Source organism: Limanda limanda, chromosome 6 (assembly GCF_963576545.1).
Source record: "Limanda limanda chromosome 6, fLimLim1.1, whole genome shotgun sequence".
NCBI lineage: Eukaryota > Metazoa > Chordata > Actinopteri > Pleuronectiformes > Pleuronectidae > Limanda > Limanda limanda.
This window is the reverse complement of record NC_083641.1, coordinates 16,246,353-16,264,816: the sequence shown is the minus strand read 5'-3', so window position 1 is coordinate 16,264,816 and position 18,464 is coordinate 16,246,353. Positions and strand designations below refer to the sequence as shown.

General features: G+C 41.0%; 1 protein-coding gene across 2 annotated transcripts in view; it reads left to right on the top strand.

The window, feature by feature from the left end:
• Positions 1-17,846, top strand: part of limk1a (LIM domain kinase 1a) — a 52,920-nt gene extending 35,074 nt beyond the window's left edge. For both annotated transcript variants that reach the window (XM_061073588.1, XM_061073590.1), the window contains 13 exons: positions 4,051-4,160; positions 5,885-6,097; positions 6,328-6,433; positions 7,243-7,454; positions 7,964-8,150; positions 8,416-8,502; positions 11,151-11,282; positions 11,472-11,531; positions 12,107-12,172; positions 12,582-12,750; positions 12,908-12,963; positions 13,571-13,728; positions 14,338-17,846. In XM_061073588.1, coding sequence (XP_060929571.1) covers positions 4,051-4,160; positions 5,885-6,097; positions 6,328-6,433; positions 7,243-7,454; positions 7,964-8,150; positions 8,416-8,502; positions 11,151-11,282; positions 11,472-11,531; positions 12,107-12,172; positions 12,582-12,750; positions 12,908-12,963; positions 13,571-13,728; positions 14,338-14,512 — 1,731 coding nt within the window. In that variant the 3' untranslated portion in view covers positions 14,513-17,846. The remainder of the gene's footprint in view (positions 1-4,050; positions 4,161-5,884; positions 6,098-6,327; positions 6,434-7,242; positions 7,455-7,963; positions 8,151-8,415; positions 8,503-11,150; positions 11,283-11,471; positions 11,532-12,106; positions 12,173-12,581; positions 12,751-12,907; positions 12,964-13,570; positions 13,729-14,337) is intronic.
• Positions 17,847-18,464: the final 618 nt, after the last annotated feature.

Here is an 18,464-nt window from a genome sequence, read left to right as displayed (position 1 = left end):
AAATGTTGCCTTTATGAATATTTTTACAGATTTCAGACGTCTGACATCTCTGACATTTTGTACAAACTAATTCTAATGTCCGGAGGTTTTAATACTCAGACCCCATCTCAGGAAAAGTGGGCGACTGGCCTGAAGGAATGGTCGAGAAACCCACCAACATGTTTCTCAACTGTTTAGTGTCACACAGCATTAGTGTCATAAATTCCTCCAGATGCCTTAAAAGGGTCTCTTCACATTCTGCAGCCCAACTTAAGGTCACACGTATAAATCTTTAAAAACAAATAAACCTAAAGGAACCTGACAGGCTCGGTCAACAGTCTCAGAGGCTGACCATCACTGCTAGTTCTATATTGCTTCAAGTATACCTTGGGAGTTTGTTATGTTAAATAATGGAAGCATTAGTTTTAACTCTTAAATTCAATCTTTTCTCTTTTTTTCTATGATCTTAATGATGAGTGTACTACAGGGCTGAATGAGTGAACGTTGTTAGTGCTGGTAGCAGGTTATGCCCACAAGGTTAGGCAGATAATTTAAAATCTGACACAACAAACAACAAATTACATAATGCTTTGCAAAAAAAATGTCAGTAAAAAAGTAAGATCAGCTAATAGTAATCGAATTTTTCCCACTCTTTCTGCATCTATGCTTGTTACGCTGAAACTCAAATATTTCTCCATGAATGCAAAAGGAATAAAAACACAGTTATATCTAATTTACAAAAGGATAAACTGTTATTTTTAATTGATAATTGATATAATTTGGTAATGTTACAGTGATATTTGATAAGACTTTGTATTGAGGAGTCCCAAGTAAAAGCGGTTCGATGTCTGAGTCACAAAAAACGTAATGCATCGTTTTGTACTTAAGCTACATTTTCCTTTAGTTCATTTTTGAAGTCACAATTTCCCCATTTAAACCTGGAATTCAAATACAGATTGCAATAAGATAGAGCTTGACCACATGAAAGCACAAATGCATCGCACCCTAAGATGCACGATCGTGATCTAATCTGTCAAACCACATCTGGAGGTGGTCAGTGTGACCACCACGAACTTAAGTGTAAATGCATTTACATTGTCAATCCACACATAACAACTTTACGAGAGAAAACCACGTGTGACTGTTCCAAAGCAGCTGCTGGGAGCTTGCAGCCAGCAGCCCCGAGAAACACAAACAGTCCTCTCCTCAGTCCTCAGCTCAATGTTCTTGAAGACAGTCATGGATGGAGACAAATTAAATAGCAAGCACACACAAAACCACAGCTTCACAAATGAACATCTATAGGTGCTGTTGTTTTTTGGGACCTGTGAGAAAGACAGGAGGACGTAACATGAGCTGGACGAAAGGATCGGATCTCAATCAGATCTCAGTGTGGACAGTGGAGACACATATATAAAACTAAGTGTAAATGTAATCAGATTAAATTCAGATCTAGACACAATCCGGATACGAGACATATTTTAATACTTTAATGTAAGTAGAGTTAATGTGATGAAGAGGCTCTTCACTCCTGGCAACGGAGCATTGTTCTGCAATTTGACCCACTTCCTCTTGCACCCCATCGACCCGCTCCCCTTCCCCCCCGGGGAGACATGTGCACACAGTCTGGTTTGCCTCTAGAAGAAGAGGAGGCCACGAGGCTACATGACCGGCTAACACGCAGTCATGGGCACGATGAGCTCACACACAAAGATGGAAGTACACTCTCGGAGGCTTGAGGACACGTGAACTCCACCGTGTGGAGCGCAGCTGAGAAACGGAAGAAGTGGGGCGTTAACACGATGGGATGTTTCTTGAGTCTTCTGAAAGCTGCGAGGCGGTCACATGCTTTGAAATCACATATCAGTCAATCTGTCTTTATCTGTATACTTTGGAGAGGAAGCATGTCCTAAATTTTAGGGCAGCAGCTGTCGCCTGTCAGAAGTGGTTTTAAAGAGGATGGGTGTGTGTGTGTGTGTGTGTGGTGGGGGGTGTGGATGTGTTGCAGGGCGAGCAAATGGCAGCCAGCATGTCAGGTTGTGCAGCAGCCACACGCCCTTTTCATCTCCGTCCAGCTGTCCTCCTTTTCCTGTCTTTCACATTTGTAGGGCGACACCTAAGTTCTACACACACACACACACACACACACACCCACACACACACACACACACACACACGACTGCCAAACTCACAACATAAAAACCAAAATGTTGTATTTAACCTTTGAATGATTTCTGAATCTTTTCTTGGTTTCCTCCTTAGATTATCGCTCACGTCTCTCTCTTCTTTCTTTGGTACTTTTCTTTTCTTATCTCTGAGTCGTATCCTCTATCTGGCTGATGTCTGACAGTAATTGTTAATGCCTCCTTTTTGCGAGGCTGCTTGGAGGATAAATAAAGAAATGAAGATGGCCATTAAGCCGTGCAGCTGCCCTGCCTCTCATCCGTTACACATCCGCTCTGCCTCTGTTTTCTCCTCCTGCTCTACGATCTTTTATGATCAGCTTGAGCATTAAACAACATTCAAGAGGAGACCTTTTTAATCTGATTTCTGATTTTTTTGTTGCTCTAAATCTTTGTCATTTATTCTCTAAAAAATGAAAAAAGAAGGATTTAAATAAGCCAAACGAATAACAGTATACTTCTCTGGGTATCTGGGCCAAGTGATGGCATCTTTATCTGGTGTTTAGCTGGAAGGAGCTGCTCCAACGAATTACTTAAAAAGCTGTTAATTAATAAGCCTGCACGGTGTCCTCCTCCCTGCAGCCCAAGGGCCGGTGGCATGTGTTTATCTGTTTGTGTTCACTCGTAGTTTTACTGCTTCTCTCCAAGGAGGGTGGGGCAGCAGCAGACATATGGCTTTAAACAATGATTTTATTGATTCTTTGATTCTCCCATTTTCTCCCTCTTTGCCCTCATTTGGTTTCACTTGTATTGATCATTTGAGCCACGTGTCTGTTCTGCTTTGATTTTACTTTAAGGCTGCAGCAGTGGATGGGTTTTTTTCATGTCTGTATCCATGTTGATAAAAAAAAAAAATACTTTATCTTTTATTATCTAGACTTATTAAAAGTAATTAATACATAAACATGCAATTCAAACACAAGGAAATATTAAAGTATCAATAAAATGGAAATAGTATCTACAGTGCAAACAGAATATACACTGTGAGCAGAAACTATTGTGAAACTGGATTTGACATAAGCAATTGAATTGTAATTTAAGGAGTCTTTATGCAAGTATCTATGTTTTTGCTTTGGTTTTTATTTGCATGGAATGGATTCTTCTTTGTGGCGTTGTCCTGCGTGCACTGCCCCTCCCCGGACTCAGTACACTGAATTAGCATTGCAGATCATTGCAGTTGAGAGGTGCTGTCAGGGGGCCCAGCTCCCTTCAAAATGTTCTGCCTCTCAAAGCAAAAATGTGCAGCTCATGTTTAATCATAGAGTCAATTAGGTGGCGGAGTCGGTGGGTCATTTGCATCCAAGGGGCGTTCAAATAATTACCAGAAGGCGTTAAAAAGGACGGATATTGACATGTGAAGGAGGCGGCATTAGTCGATCAGAGTCACAACAAGCGAGGACACAGTTTTAATGAGCAGCAGTGTGAGTGGGAGGCTCAGTGAGGTTGATCTTCGTCTTCGGTTTTCTCCTGCTGGTCTGAAGAACACCCAGAAGTGAAACCTCCAGCTGCAGCATCACGCTCCGATCTGCCACACTGATTAATCTGCTCATTGCCTCCTTCGTTGTTTGGCCATAACTCAATTCCCTCTCCTTTTTGGCAAAACTGCCCTAAGCCCTGGAGGGGGATCTGGCTGCACTAAACTCAATCTCCCAGCTTGTAATTCAGCTTTACCCTCCGCGGCCAGACCTCGGCCTACTTCTCTGACCATTTATCAAAGCCTCATGTTGCCTGTTGCTCTGGTCACGTCACAATCACCGTTGTAGATATCTGTTTTCTCTCTGGATCAGAGAACAAGATCTTCAACTTTCTAATATTGTGGTTTCCAGTTTCTAGAAAATGAATAGAACACTATTCATTCTATTTATGCTTGTGGTTTTCTTTCTAACAGGTCGCAGGGGAACAGAAATATCACCCAGAATGCTTCACCTGCCTGAACTGCAGAGCTTTCATCGGTGATGGCGACACGTACGCTCTGGTGGAGAGGTCCAAGCTCTACTGGTGAGTCTGAAATATCAAAATCTTTCAGAACCAAAATTATAATATGATTTATTCATGCCGCTTTACCACTGGCAGCCATGACAATGCAGTTTGGGACCCTTTAGTTTGTGTGTTTTATTTCCCTCTTACTTATATTACTTGTTTCAGTTAGTTGTGTTAATTCCCTCCTCTGCCACAAACTAATCCACTCGAAATCCCTTTGAAGTGCGACCAAACCCACAAAGAAGAAGCCAAAGCTAGCGCTGACTGACAGAATCTGAAGTTTATGCTGCTTATTTTGGACTTCAAAGAACTTATTGTCGACATTAGCACAAAATGTGGGGACGGCTGACACAAGGCACAGTGGGAAAACCAGGGCAACCGCACTTTTATCAGGCGTATTTAAAGTTATGGTTTGAAATTTGTTGCTTTTGATATTTTGTAGGCTACATTTTCCAGCTAGAATTATACTAGAAACTACTCAAAATGCAGATGTTTGCAGCTGGAGGCAGATGCACTGTAGAAAACCAGTCCGTAGTTTCAGATTAGATCTCTGGTATTAAAGATAGGGTTGGTAATCCTGGAAAAACTGTAAAAAGGCTACAGATGCATTCGGTCTTGAAGAAATGGTTGGTCGTGTTTTGTTTTTTCCGATGACCTTATTTATTCATGGGACAAGATTTAAACAAATATGATTACCAGAAGGGCAGCTCATACCTCTGCCAAGGCTGATTGGCCACTTTATCACCATGTTGCATGTACTGTATGTATTGAGAGCAGATACATCCAGATCATATTCTGAATCCACAGCAAATTCACCTGATATAGATATTAACACTGTACATTTGCCTGATTTGTTTCCATCAATTTCTCTACATTACATTTTGAGAGATTCACAAAAATGTAGAAAAAATAATCAACCAAAATAGTGAAAAATGCTCCGTCTCGCAATGTTAAAAAAAAGTGACAAAACAATTGCCGGATCTGCCCTTCCACTCCACCTTTCCACTGAGTTTGAATTAAGTTGGTTCAGTATTTTTTGCATAATGCTGCAAACAGAAAGGAAAAAACAACCTTGGCTGAGGTGAAAAACAGCAGTTTCAGTAAATCTCACATCAGGAACATTATGAAAATCATCAGTCGCTCGCAGATCTTATTATGTGTTTGTTTCAGGTTCCTGTTTTTTTCAACTGGAACTGCAGTGTAGGGTTTTATTGTGAGCGTCTTGAGCCTCAGGGTTTAAAAAACAGGGTTAAGCATTAAACAAGCTACACAACACAGACCAGAAGGACACAACAGTCTTTGTGTGAGGTGGATGATGACTGTGTGATTCAGTCTGATCACGACCTCCATTCGTCGGCAGCCTGGGTCTTTTCAGGTGAGAGCAGGAGAGGGGCTCTGCCATTACGTCAAATTCTGATAGACATGACGCATGAATGAATGAGAAACGTGTGTTCCAATTTTTTTGGGAACAGATCTCGACTTTTCAGAAGTCACGCTGACCCTCGTCTGACGTCTGAACAATGAGTGCACAGTGTTTATCCAAAGCTCAAGCAACATCCTGTCAACAACATGTGATGCTGTGAAAACACTTGTAATGAGAACTTGAAGTTCCTCTTATGATTTCATGGACGGTTGTCGAGTCAGAGACCTCACGAGGATTTTTATTTCCTGGACTTCATAACCTCATCTCTTTCCATCCTTCCCTCTCTTATCTTTTGTCTCCTCTTCCTCTCTGGGTGCAGCGGTCACTGTTACTACCAGACCATCGTCACCCCGGTGTCGCTGCCGGACTCGCCATGCTCACGAATCCCTCACACGGTCACACTGGTGTCCATCCCAGCCGCCGCCGAGGGCAACGGACGCAGAGGGCGAGGGTTCTCTGTGGCCATCGATCAGCCACTGAGCCCGACCAACGGCTACAGCCCTGAACATGCACCTACCATCAGAGTATCCCAGTGAGTTGATCTCTGTGTGCGTGTGTGTGTGTGCGTGTGCGTGTGCGTGTGTGTGTATGTGTGTGCGTGTGCATGATGAATACAGGAGGCCTAAAAATAGAAGATGGAGACGGATGAGATTAATTATAAAATGTGCAATTCAGGGGAAGGAAAATTTATTCTCTGTTATTCAAATGAGCCAAGAAAGGTGTTTTATCCTCTGTTATCTGTTCCTCTTCTTCTTCATCCAGAGTGGACCCAGACTGCATCAGTCCAGATGTGAAGAATTCCATTCATGTTGGAGATCGGATCCTTGAAATCAACGGGACGCCCATTTACAATGTTCCCCTGGACGAGGTATTCACCACACTGGTCCTGTGCGAATGAACTATGATTCTTTATTGTAAATATGCAAATGACACCACAGTGCATTGAATGTTCTCATGATCCTGTGCTGGTAGTTTGATCTTGTGAACAAGAACTTTAATTGTGACTGTCAATAATAAGTAGAACTGCTAGCTGATACATATAGAAACTGACTTTTTAAGAAACAAGTTCATGTTTTTAGTTTTGTTACATGAATAATGAAACGAACATGTTTTAATCTTCTATGATCTACTTTACAGGGATTCCGCCTTGTCTTAAAAATTCTAAAATTGAATAATCAGGATTATGAATAGATATTTTTGAGAGAAATGTACAATTTGTAATGTTTTGTGTGTTTAAGTTCTTTATCAATGATATTAAGTAACATTAACAGAAGAAAGACTATGGAGACTATGGATATGGGGGCATTTCTTTCTACCAAGCTTCATTTTTTATTAAATTATGGGGAAGTTTAAATAATTCGTGCACTCTGATATTCCTCCTATTCGTTCTTGCCATATGTTTTAAATTTCATTCATTATGGTCTTCAAATGGTTTATTGTTGAGCTCAGACTTGTAAATGCTTAATAGTGCTCTGTGGTAAGAGGGAAATCAAATATTCATTAAAGCTTCAGGCACCAAGCAGCAGAAGTGAATTTTTCATCTCACTGAACTTACAAACAGATCCAAGCTGAGTGTTATAAAGCTTTACTTCATCCATCAGACCGTTTCTTCAGCTATGAAACAGATCTCTGCTGTTCTAATTCTGACTCATCCCCAAACCACCTCCTCTGCTGCAGATCGACTTGCTGATCCAGGAGACGAGCCGGCTGCTGCAGCTCACCCTCGAGCACGACCCTCACAGTCAGGGGCTGGAGGGAGGCTCCTCAGGGGCTGAAGAGCACGTGGACGGGCCCCTGTCAAGCCCCTTGTCTGAGGGGCCCAGCCCCGTCCTGCCCATCACCCAGCCCCCCAACCCCGACATCAGCAACCTGAGATCCCGCATCATCAAGTAAGAAAACATGAACAGATATAGAACTACTCTACTTTACAATAGAGTTGTGCCCAATAGAAAACACTATTGAGATGTAGTCAAAGTACAGACTTTTACCCTCTTGTGATAAAATATATGAATCAATTTATAGTATCTTAAGTGTGTTTTAACACCTTAAAAACACATGTATATGTTTAAATGTGAGCAAAATGCATTTCGGCCTCTATATCTCTAACATCTATTCACTGAAGAAGTGATTTCGCTGATTAAATATTTGATTTCGGGGAAAATGTTTTGTATTTCTTTAACTTCAGTTTTATCTTATATTATTAACATTAAAGCTTGAGAACTTTGAGTGTATTTAAGATAATTTCTCCCATCATACTCTCAGCATTTACCGTTTTTACCCTCAATACGATGAATGTTTCCTAATGAGATTGTCCATCAGTATCTATAGTATTGCTGTTTCCTCTCCTTGTCTCGTTGCTACTCTTCTCATCCTGCCTGTCTCCCCTCTCACCCTCCAGGCGGAGCTGCAGCATTGATAAATCACCAGGCTCCAGTAATGCAGCATCCCCCATCTCCGAGAGGAAGGACATCAATCGATCAGAGTCCCTCCGCGTCGTTTCAAACCGACTGCACCGTGTCTTCCGCCCGTCTGACCTCATCCACGGAGAGGTGCTGGGGAAGGGCTGCTTCGGACAGGCCATCAAGGTAGATGAGGGGGTTAAAGAAACACTGACATCTTATCATCATACAGCGTTTTCATGTTGTTATAATCATGATGTCCAGAAGATGGCAGCATTGGGGCGTTTGTAGATTTAACACAAATTCCCATTTTCACATAAAGTAGCTAAATGATATGCAATGTAATGTAATGAATGTCAGTGTCACAATCAAATGTGTATGGACAATATTACTAATAATAATTTCTTCCAACTGTTTGCTAAACTTGATTTGTTGCATAATTGCGTTGTAGGTGACCCACAAGGAGACCGGGGAGGTGATGGTGATGAAGGAGTTGATTCGCTTTGATGACGAGACACAGAGAACATTCCTTAAAGAGGTAAGAGCTACTTTATTGTAGTTAGGGGTCAAAAGAAGATTAATGTTGTGTCCTAAACAGAAATATGAAATTAGTTAGCCTTCACCCCACAAATAATATTAGTATAATCATGATCAAGAACCCAAACATTTGTGAAGAAGATTTGTTGCTTGAAAGTTTCAGGTTTAAATACGTGGACCAGCCTGAAAAAATCTATGCTCAGAAAATAAAGAGGGAAAATGTGTCTGTGCCTGAGAAGGACCTGGTGATAGAGGTTAAAATTAGCAGCTGCTTCGTATGAATGTAGGACATGAGTGAATAAAACAGGAGCAGTTCTCTTTCTTGAATAAATGAAGATAAAATATGTGAAACTGGAATGGGACTCAGTAGAGTGCACACCTGTCCTGCCATATTTAAATTCACTAGATCTGGATTTTTATTTGGACGTGCACTTAATTTCACACAATAATGAATATCAGTCCTCTGGGTTTTTTCATCAGCGTCCATGAATTATTCTCTGAGAAATCAAGGAAAATACTGAAAAACAACCCATCTCAAAATGTTAAAGAAAGTGAAAAACAATTCCTGAATCTGCCCCCTGGTTTGGATCTGCACCCAAATTTAAATGGTTCTTTCCTGACCCATCCCACATTCTGCCAACAGGTTGCATGGTTATCCATCCAGTAGTTTTTGTAAAATCTTGCTGACAAACAAACAAATGCAGAAAAAAATGAAATAAGAAACACCCCCCAAAAGCTTCGCCTCTCCATCACATCCTTCCATTAATCTGAAAAGATAACACAGACTCACTCTTGCATAGAAGCCTGGAGTTATTGTTACTCTTGAAGTGGTCTAGACGTTCCTATTTGATGTTTGGTATCGCAGTTAAAGAACTTCTAATTAAGGATGTTTGAAGTTCACAAACTTATTCTCCTCTGGTTGTGTTTATGTAATATACATGGGGGGCTCTAGTTTTACTATTAAGCTACAATAATAAAGAGTCTTTGCTCTGTAATTAATGCGGATGACGACGAAGTTAAACAAACCTCAACCACAATGAAGCCTGATTATTATGACTCCCTCAGGCTGTTTGTTGTGTAGGTGGCCCATATCTCACGTCACAGAGTATCTTGTGATCTTGTGTTTCACGGCCTCTCTGGTGAAAATAAGACAGGAATGCAGCAAACGCTTGAGACAAAGGCATCACGAGACTCGAGTGGTAATATTTCATGTTTATGTGTGTAACGGGGATATGTCTCCTCCTCCTCTTCACAGCCCGAGCTTCAGGGAGGAAAGTGTTTTATGAGGTGTCCCTCCGAACGGCATATGTAACCGATTAAACCACAGCTTTGAACCAAGTTTCTCTCTGTTGCCTTTGAAATGCGTTTGAATAGAGAGAAATAGTAACATGAGAAATCAGTAAAACGAATTGTGTAGTGGAGTCACAGGACTGAGGCTGAGACAAAGCTTTTGATTCACTGGTAACTTTGGTATTCTGTTGGCTTAGTGTCTTAATTAAGTCTTAATTATGCTGTATTTCTACCTGATAAAAGTCAGTCTGCATGTTTACAGACTCACAAAGCTCAGTGACCTGAAACCATGAGTAGACTTTAGACACAGGGACATGTTGTCATGAAACAGTCGGTAAACACAAATGTTTAAATTAAAGCTCTGTATTAAAATATAACAGAAGCCTGATTGATGTGATGAGTAACACGTGTGTTTACCCACTGCTTCTATAACATGGCTGCTGTTAGATGAACGATTCATTGTAGCTGTGAAAAGTTGTCAAACTTGATTCCACTCTGACGGCTGTTTGCTAAATTGAAAGCTATAGAGAGCAGCTATCTTAACCTAACACAAAGACAGTCCCTGGTCGGCTGCGGGGTTAGGAGTGAGGTTTAACCTTTAATCCTAACAAACAAGATATATAACATCTTGGTCTTAGATTTTAAAGGTCAAAGGGTTACCAAAACCCTGACTAACATCCATTACATCCTTTATGAGTCCCAGTTGTGCTGGTAGGTGGATTGTGTTACATTTGGACAGAGCCAAACAAGCTTTGCCTTCTTTCTTTATTTCTTTCCTTCCTTCCTTCCTTCATTTCTTTTTATTTCTGTGTAATGCAGAATATTACACAGTTCACAATGAATGGGACATGAAACTCACTGTCACCTCGTACAGATCCACTTTTCTTCCTCTAAATTAAAGTTTTGTCCAGATTCCACAGTTCAAAGTAAAATACTTGATCTCAGTTGAGCACATAGAGATATTTGGTTGTTACATTATATGCAACATATTGTTCTCTGTACCATATCCATCTTTTAACAGTGGTATCCCGCCTCTCAACTAACTATCAGCAGGAAAAATTGAAAGGCACATGTCCCAAAATATCAAACTATCCCTTTAAGTTTTATTTTACCCGAACTCAAAATATTTTGCTCACATTAATGTTCCACTCTGACTTTTGTTCACATTTACAGCAGTGGTGTGGTAATCACTTTTATGAATAGAAAGCAGAACTGCAAAGAGCAGAGACAAAATCATACTAAGAAGTGAAGTGTGAGCCAGCAAAATGATTTCCGACTATAAGATAAACTACCATGATTTGGCTAATGTTGACTTATTGCAGAGAGGTTGTGTAATAGTACTGTGTGTTGTTTCATCAGGTGAAGGTCATGCGTTGCCTGGAGCACCCCAATGTGCTCAAGTTCATCGGTGTCCTCTACAAAGACAAGAGACTCAACTTCATCGCTGAGTACATAAAAGGAGGCACCTTGAGGGAAATCATCAAGAAAATGGTGAGAACGGAGTGTGCACCTGCTGGAACAGGAGTTTGTCTATTTCCTGTTTCACTATTCAAAATGCATGAGGAAGGCCTGGTTGTGGCTGAGGAAATGATCTGATCCTCATTGTACTTTGACGATCTTTAAGTTAGATTACATGGTTTATCAGCAGCACTTTTGACATTTTTTTTTTTCCTCTCACAGGACAGCAACTTTCCCTGGAGCAAGCGGGTCAGTTTTGCCAAGGACATAGCTGCTGGGATGGTGAGTTCAAAGATGGAAGTGCATGGATATTTTAAATAGTGTATGTCTTATTGGCCATTCGAAATGGCTTCCCTCTACATGCACCCATTCACACAGACACACACACATACACACACACACACACACACCAAGGGAAATTCAGGATTCAGTACATTTCATTATGTGAACTGGAGGAGCCAGGGATTAAACCACCAACTTCTGATGAGTGATGACTCTACCTCCTGATTCACAGCTGCAATATAACTGCTGTAGTTTACATTATATTATATTATTAATGCATCCTGTTATTTTTACTTTTATTTGTCTCTAGCTGTCATGTTATTGAGCTACAACACTTCTCCTCATAACGTGTACGATATTTTCCATCTTCCTCCGTGGAGATTACGACATGAATTCTTGCGAGGATTAGACCACGACTCCCTCATGTTTTCCCTGGAGCACAGTGATGAGTGTCGTGCGTGACTGGATTATTGTATTTACAACAGCAGCTACTTGAAATGAAACAAGGCAAGATTGTTCCCCTCGGCCTTGAGATAACCACTAAAGCCTGTCTCTCCGTCCTCTCTTCTATTCAGACATATCTGCATTCCATGAACATAATCCACCGGGACCTGAACTCACACAACTGTCTCGTCCGAGAGGTAAGAGCATGTATGTTCCTGTGTGTGTGTGTTTGTGGACATACCTGTGCACATACAGTGTGTTTTCTTTGAGGATTTAACATGGTGCACTTGTCATGGGGCAGTTCAAATACAGAAATAAAGGGGATCTTTGTTAGTAGGAGCTATAAGACGCTTTAAGTCTTGAAACACGCTGCTCACAACTAACCTCAAGCTTACCCCCTCAAACAGAGAGATCATTGTACATGTGTCACACAAAGTTTGTTATGTTCAGTTTACATCCTAAGTTATTTTACTCTGCGATACGTTAGAAGCTGGAGGTTAAATTTCAAGCTTTTTTTAAACGCCTCTGTTACCTTGAAGCTGTTATCTCTTGCATGTGCACTTGCAGCATTCATTTTTTATGACGTGTTGGATTTCCTTTGTGTAGAACAACACAGTGGTGGTGGCCGACTTCGGGCTGGCGCGGCTCATGATCGATGACAAGCACCAGGAGGAGTTTGCGCAGGGTAAACTGCCGGGTCTGAAGAGGCCTGACCGCAGGAAGAGGTATACGGTTGTGGGAAACCCATACTGGATGGCTCCTGAGATGATCCATGGTATGAGCTACACCGACATTGATTTTTCAATTATACCTCAATAAAGATTCATTCAATTATACCCATTCATCTACAGAAAACGACTGTCACTGTAGTGCAGTGTTTGATTGTCTGCTGTACTAAATTCTATTTTAAAATGTGTCCATCTCCTTCACAGGAAAGAGCTATGATGAGAGAGTAGACATCTTTTCCTTTGGTATCATGCTCTGTGAGGTGAGTGACCCTGCACACTCTCTAGCAGATAGTTATGATTTCAGAGAGGTCATTATTACCTCCACCGAGGAGGTTATATTGTTTGTTTTCAGGATTACACAAAATCTACTGAATTGATTTCCATGACACTTTGTGGAGGGGTAGTGCATGACCCAAGATAGAACACATTCAATTTGGAGCACAGCTCTACTTCTTCTAGTTCCACAAAAGCATACTTTTTGACATTATTTTTTCTGCAAAGTTCTAATAAATAGAATACAGTGTGCAGTTAATTTTATGTGTAAGAATTTCCATATTTCTGGAGGCGCTTTCCAGAGCCTGTGTGGAAGCCTTGGGCCCGACCTCATATCATCCGCTTTTTGGGTTCAGAGTAGGACTTCTCCACATGGATGCCATTAGCAAGAAAATAGTGAATGGATTAGAGAGAGCAGGAAAGCAGAGCTGTTTTCATGTGGCTTCTGATGGGCAGGCAAACGGTAGTTGTGGTCTGTCAGGAATGATCAGCTACAGTTTGGAGGGTATACTGTTTTTTTAGGGGACTCTGAATCCTTCCATCTTTAACTTGACTTGTTCCTTCTCTCTGTGATCTTCTTGCTCCCCCCTCCAGATAATTGGCAGGGTGAATGCAGATCCGGACTACCTCCCCAGGGCGATGGACTTCGGATTGAACGTGTCTGGGTTCTTGGAGCACTTCTGTCCCCCAGATTGTCCCCCTGCTTTTTTCCCCTTGGCTGCTGTGTGCTGTGACCTTGATGCAGACAAACGGTGAGACATCAACAATAGATTCACACTCAAATGTTACTGTGTGTAAAGGGACAGTTCACCCGACAAAAACTTGTTTTCCTCTCACTCCAAGCTCAGTGTTATTACCTCCTCCAAGGAGGTTAGGTTTTTATATGCTTTTGTTTGTGTAATAGCTCGCAGCATTAAACAAAAACTCAGGGCTCACAAAACCTGCTGGAAGGATGTGGTTTGGGTCAGGGAGGGATCCATCAAATCTTGCTGCAGATCTGGATCAGGGGGCGTATCCAGTCATTTTTGTTCTCTTTCTTTAGCAGTGCGGAGGTTGCGTTTTTTAACGATTTCACCAATTGGAATTGTTAATGTATGGAGATGAAAAACATCGGGGATGTTTAGGGAACTGATATCTATGAGTGTGTGAAACTCATAGTTTCCATTTCTTGACTGAAGCTCATTCCAATATAGTTTTCTTGGAAATTTGTATGTGGTTCTCAAAGTGAAAAATTATTTTACATTTTTTAATTAATTATCAATGTTTTTTTGTGTTATTAGGTAAACTGTAAGTTTGATTATATAAAAATAACTGCAAAATAAAAATTAATGAAAAATCCTGTGTTTTTTATATATTCTTAGACCTGCTTTTTCCAAACTGGGGGAGTGGATGGACAACCTTCAGATGCACTTGGAAATGGGACTACCCCTGGTGTCCGAACTGGACACGCTTCACAAGGCCTTCTGGGAGAACCACAGCATGGTGCGCCCCGAAAACGGCCTGCACACCCACCCTGAACAGCCGGAGCAGGACTGAACACAAGAGGAGGTGTGGGAAGGTTGAATTAACGCCACTGGGGTGGCGACCGCCTGCCGCTGGTGGTGTGGTGACTGGAGGAGTCATGTACATACCCCTCCGTGTTTGAAGTAGACCCAGCGGGCTCAGGCTTAACAGATGACTCAGGGGGAAAATGTGGATGTGAAAAGCCACCTGTGCGAGATGCACGCACACACATACATAGGAAAGCATTCAGTCAAATCAAGAGACATTAACTGCGATAGCTTGGTTCTGCTCCACCCAAAGCTTTTGTGGAGCATGTCATATGCAATCAGATCCAACTTTCAAATCATGACTCCTGAATCGTATAGAATTAACATCATGCCTTTTAAGAAAACCTGTAGTTATCATAGTGTGTGTATGCAAGTGCATAAGTTAGTCCAAAAAGTGAAACTTCAGCCTCCTCGCTACAGAGCACATGGTTCAGTCTGTGTTTGCAGGTGTTTCTCTCTGCGTTTGGTTTGATTTTGCTTTTGGGTTTGGATCTTAGAACTGAATTCATGAAAATTGCAAAGGAGAGGTGCCTGACTTGTCGCTCAAGACAAAGAGTTTGAGATCATGTTGTTGTCCAACTTGTGCACGTCAAACAAAACCCTTTCAAGCTTTAAAAAGCTAACTGAAGAGTGCATGACTGTAATTAATGCCTTCAGGTCAGATCCTGGTTCATCGTGTCGCTCTGACCTCAGACCTGCTGCTCCTCTCCATCATTTATTGTGTAGCACTTAAGAAACACTGAGGTACACATAACAAATCTGGGACGTTGCCTCCCCAAATTTAAGAGCTTGTCAGTGCATCTCCTTCACATTCAAGTGGCAACTTAAACTACATCATGCATTTTTACCCTTGTACATAGCTGGCGACATTGTAAATGTTTTAAATATTGTAAATGTACAGACATATTTTATATACGTACGCTGCATTGCCATATTTTTACTGGCCGACCAGTTGACATTAAAGGAGAGGGATGGTTGGGCTGCATTTAAAGGGGCAATGCCACTGTGGCAGGTTAGAGGCTTTTATGAGCATTTGAGAGATGAGGAATCTTATCACCAGGAAACGTCTCAGTAAATGTTGCATTTTGTCATTTCCGACCATCAAAGATATACTTCTAAACATTTGACCGGCCCCATTATACTGGATTAGTGTAGGAAAAGGGTTAAAACTAAATCTGCATTTTATGATCAACTGAGATTATTTGTGATGTGATGATTTTGAGGGCAACAGATCTGTTGTTGATTATTACCTCTCATCTCATGTACGTGCACAGTAGTTCAGGTGTGTGCGGATAACAACACAAGGTACTGTCTTATCACGTCTGTTCACACATCTGTCTCTCCTCCTTTGTTTACATGTACATGCTACCTGTAAATATCACTGTATATACGTGTGTGCGTCCTTACATCTGTCTGCGTGCTTGCATAAATAATGCGCTCTCCTCAGAAATCATCTCTTCCACTGGTCACATCTCTCTCTTGCACCTTCTAACACAAGATTTCTGTCTCTAATCTAAACAAGCTTTTTATCTCAATTTCAATTTCCTGCTGTTGTTTTCACGAGCTGCATGATACTCCGCTGTAGGTCTGTCCAGCTTCTGTACCAAGTTTGTTTTTTTTGTTTCTAAATGATGTGATTTTAAATAAGAAAAAAAAAGAATGGATAAAAAAAAGTTGTGAGAAAAACCCAGGCTATAAAGGAAAGGAGGAACAAAAATACAGCATTTGTTGTTTATACATATATATAAATATATATATATATAACCACTGAAATCTTTTTGTACAGATTTGAGTACTTTAATTTGCACTATCTTACCAAATGGCTGGTTGAAGCCATGTTTGTTGATTTCCTCTCTTGGGCTACTTGTGATAAGGAAATAAATAATGTCAGTTCAGGTTGATATACATATGAATGCAAGACACTGATAGAGCCTTTCAACTGTAAAAATGGGATCTGGAGAATTTCATCCTCCTGATAGCAAACCGGATTATATCAGAATTAATAAATGATGTTTCTGATTATTAAAATGCATTTTTGAGCATGGATCAGGTTTTAAAAACCTTTGGCAGAAGCCGGTTTTATCTGAAGCCGGAGTGTTCAGGTCATGGGTGGCGCAACATGTCTGTGCCTTCTGTGTGTGTGGCACCGCTTTTTTGTCCTGAGATATTAGTTTTTTGAAGTTTGGGCCTGTCACATGATAGAAATATCATGAACTTGCTTACCATGAATCCTCCAGAGGATTTCCTGCTGTGTTCTCACATCGGCTCATTCGGACATTCTCCAGACTTTTTACCAGAGGCCTGGCAGGACAAACTCCAGAGAAAGTCCGGAGCCTCTCACTCAAACATTTGCATTCTCTCATTCAGCCCCTCTGGAGAAAGGAGATTATCTCCAGTGAAATTCTGGAAGCAGCTTTATTGTAAGTTTAGTTATACACCAGGGGAAATATGAATTATATTTTCCATTGTCCACTTGAATACCTACCAAGAAAGTATGTTTCCTGGTCTATGCTACCTGGAGGATGTGATGTCCCAGCTCTGCTTGCTGCCTACAGACTGGTCCTTTGTGAAAGATGTCCTGTGTTGTTTCTGACTTGCTTGGTTTCACATGTGATGCCCCCAGAGGCTGCAACCACTGCTGATGATAGAGCACTCAACCCGGCCTGTCTCACCTCTCACCTTCCCCTCAACACTTTTTGGCTCAGGGCCGTAAAATGTTTCCGAAGCTTACGTCACAGACACTCGGAGTGCATGTCACCCTCTGTTGATATAAACATAGGCTGAAAACACAACACATGCTTCTGTAAACTGAGACCCTCCTGGTTGATGTGTTCGTCCGTGAGTGGCTTTGTTTCCGTCTCCGTTCCTGTCGGAGCCATGTCGAGCATGTTAGACGCGTCGATGAGAATGTCTCCGCAGCACTTCTTTGCAAAGGATCGTTACCTCTGAACAATGCTGTGCCTTTGTTGTAAGCTAGCCTTGCCAACGACTCGAAAAAACGTGAACCGATTTCCTTTTTCTTTTGTTTTAATGTATCATAAGTGCAAGCCTGATTCAAGTGGACTGAATATCATTGCTGACACTATGCTGTATTAGATTTCATCTTGTTCTGTATGATATTTATATTTTCCAGATCTCCATTGCCAGTTTTGATATTTTAATATTATATTTCTTCTGTTGTCTTATTTAATTTTTTTTTTTACACAAGCTGTGAAAACAATTCTGCACTTTAATCCTGAACGTGAACATAAAGACTCTGAGGAGGCGACTGTTTCTTTTTCTTTTTGTCACAGCTCAAAATAAAACTGTTGCTCCTTAAACAAACCAAAGACTCAGTGTGTGTCCATTAATGATGGCTTATCTCAGTCACTGTCAGGTCTCCATGACAGGAAATGTCAGAGCTTCATCCGTATTCACACCATTATCAGACCATTTACACTTACTGAAGCACGTACAAAGAATAAAGTACAACAGCTCCAAATATATAAGAGTTCACATTAGAAGAGTACTGCTTTTTGGAAAATTTTGAGCTACATTGAAAGGTTAAAAAAGTGATGTCACACAAAATTGTCTGGTGTTTTTAAAATGAATTTTTCATAACTGAACTGAATGAAGTAAAGCTATGGAGTCTCGACGCCCTTTAAATTCAATAAAAACATGTTCACAAATCAACCACTAGATGTCGCAATCTAACTTTGCTATTTATTTTATGGTGAAATTACACTACATTTAAAAACTAAACACAGCTGCATACATGTCTATATATAGCCTGACGTTGTCATACTCATTATTCTAGTCAGAATATGAGTCTGAGACCGCTCCATTGGGCTGTGATTATGGGGCGTGTTTCAACGGAACCAGGAAACAAAATGCCTCTTCGCTCAATTGGATAGACCTACAACCAATCAGAGCAACGTAGTATGTGACGTATGTCAAGC